This window comes from Simochromis diagramma, unplaced genomic scaffold, assembly GCF_900408965.1.
Source record: "Simochromis diagramma unplaced genomic scaffold, fSimDia1.1 OVJJ01000618.1, whole genome shotgun sequence".
Taxonomy (NCBI): domain Eukaryota; kingdom Metazoa; phylum Chordata; class Actinopteri; order Cichliformes; family Cichlidae; genus Simochromis; species Simochromis diagramma.
In genome coordinates, this window is record NW_024387423.1 from 11,197,405 (window position 1) to 11,199,247 (window position 1,843).

General features: G+C 41.7%; 1 protein-coding gene across 2 annotated transcripts in view; it reads left to right on the forward strand.

Moving 5' to 3' along the window:
- Positions 1-634: 634 nt before the first annotated feature.
- zfpm2a (zinc finger protein, FOG family member 2a) overlaps positions 635-1,843 on the forward strand; it is a 123,488-nt gene continuing 122,279 nt past the window's right edge. The window contains exon 1 of one of the 2 annotated variants that reach the window (XM_040012721.1): positions 635-1,661. In XM_040012721.1, coding sequence (XP_039868655.1) covers positions 1,622-1,661 — 40 coding nt within the window. In that variant the 5' untranslated portion in view covers positions 635-1,621. The remainder of the gene's footprint in view (positions 1,662-1,843) is intronic. The other variant, XM_040012720.1, reaches the window with a different exon arrangement.

Genomic DNA, 1,843 nt, shown 5'->3' on the forward strand with positions numbered 1-1,843 from the left:
AGGGGGCTAAATTAAAGAAAAGAAAAAAAACTTTAGCCACCAAAGGAGGAAGAGACAAATCACAGAGGCTCGCGAGACAGATGCTCTTCTCAAGGTGAACCACCGCTGACCCGTCTGCCACATAAATTATTCTGTAGTTTCAGACTCCATTCCAAAGTTGTGGAATTGGGTTACAAGATAATTTCACAGGCCACTTGCTTGTCTTCCTTGGCAGTCCAACTGGCTAATTGAAGAGAGTGATTTCCAGTTTGGGCAACTATTCAGAACATGGCAGTCAAAATCGGAATGATTTCAAGGCTCTTCCCTTTTCTGTCTGTCTCGCTCTTTTTAAATATTCAGTGTATATATATATATATATATATATATATATATATATATATATTTATATTTCTTCTTCTTCTTCTCTCAAACAGGTAGAGTAATTGTAGGGATGAGAAGCTGCTCACATTCTGACTGACAGTTTATCAACTGTTTATTTATCAGTGGGGGAGCTCTGTTCCAGAGTCCATTTGAATATATTTACAATAAAAAAAAAAAGAAAAGAAAAAAAATAATTGAAAAAAGTTGCTTATATTTTTTAAGTAATTCACCACGAGCACTTCATATGCTGTTTAGCAATTTTGATAACAAATATAAGTGTGTTAAAAAACCCAAACAAACAAAAACTGCACTGTATGTAACTTCTTTAAACTCTTGGCCAAAAGGTCAACATATTAAGGTCAGAGCATCCAAGTGCATCATGGGAGAATGAGCGGCCAAACTGAGTCGGAGTTAATCCTGGTGTGTTTCAGGCACATTATTAAATTATAAATGCATGGCTCTCCCCTAAAAATAATCTTTAGAGTGTCAGTCTTTAAGATGACCAAAAGAAATGTTTAAAAAAAAAAGGATAAAGGGTACTTAAATAAAGCTCGTGTAAAGCGGTAAGTAACAGAAATGTCCTCCTTCAGATAAAGCGGTAAAAATTGTGTTTGTCTGAATCAAATGCTTAGTGTTTTGCTTATATTTGAACCTGTAAAGCCACAGTGTGGAGGGGACCGGAGCCCCGCTTGTCTCCATCTCTGATTTTTATTTACCCCCTTAAAAAAACCAAAAACAAAAAGCAGGGCGCTAATTAACGGTGACGCTAATTAATAAGGGGAAGTTAAAGTAATTGTGGATCAAGTGAAGTTCACGAAGCCGTGGCTACGGTACCCGGGGAGGAACAAACCTTATCTTCAAACAAAAGCGCGAACACGCTTTCACCTCCCCAGTCAGTCCGTGCGGATCGCGGCGAAGCGCAGCCTCATCACGGAGAACGGTGCTGAGAAAGAGAGAGAGCGAGAGAGAGGGGAGCGAGAGAGAGAGAGAGGGTGTGTGTGTGAGAGAGAGAGAGAGAGAGAGAGAAAGCCAGAGCCAGAGAGACGAGAAAGATAAAGGAAAGACAGACGGAACGATAGACTTGTGCGTAAAAAGTACTGGTGCCCCCCTTCTGCTTCTTCTTCTTCTTCTTCTTCTTTTTTTCTTTCTAAATTTCCATCAGACAAAAAGAAAAAAAATCCAAACCGGCTGCTTGGATGAACCAAAACCTATCGATCTGTCAGCACTACACCTGGATTCACTGACCAGCCGCACAGCAGGCATGTCCCGAAGGAAGCAGAGCAACCCCAGGCAGATCAAACGTAAGTTTCTTTTTATTTCCTTCCCTCTCTCCGGTGTGCTGCAGCCGCCACGGCGCGTCTCCGGGCTTATTAGACTTCGCAGAATATCGCTGTGATAGTGACCACACTGGAGCTGATTCAGCAGCGCTCAACTATCGACACCCATGTGTTGCCTTGTCACGGTCCATACGCTCCGGTCTCCC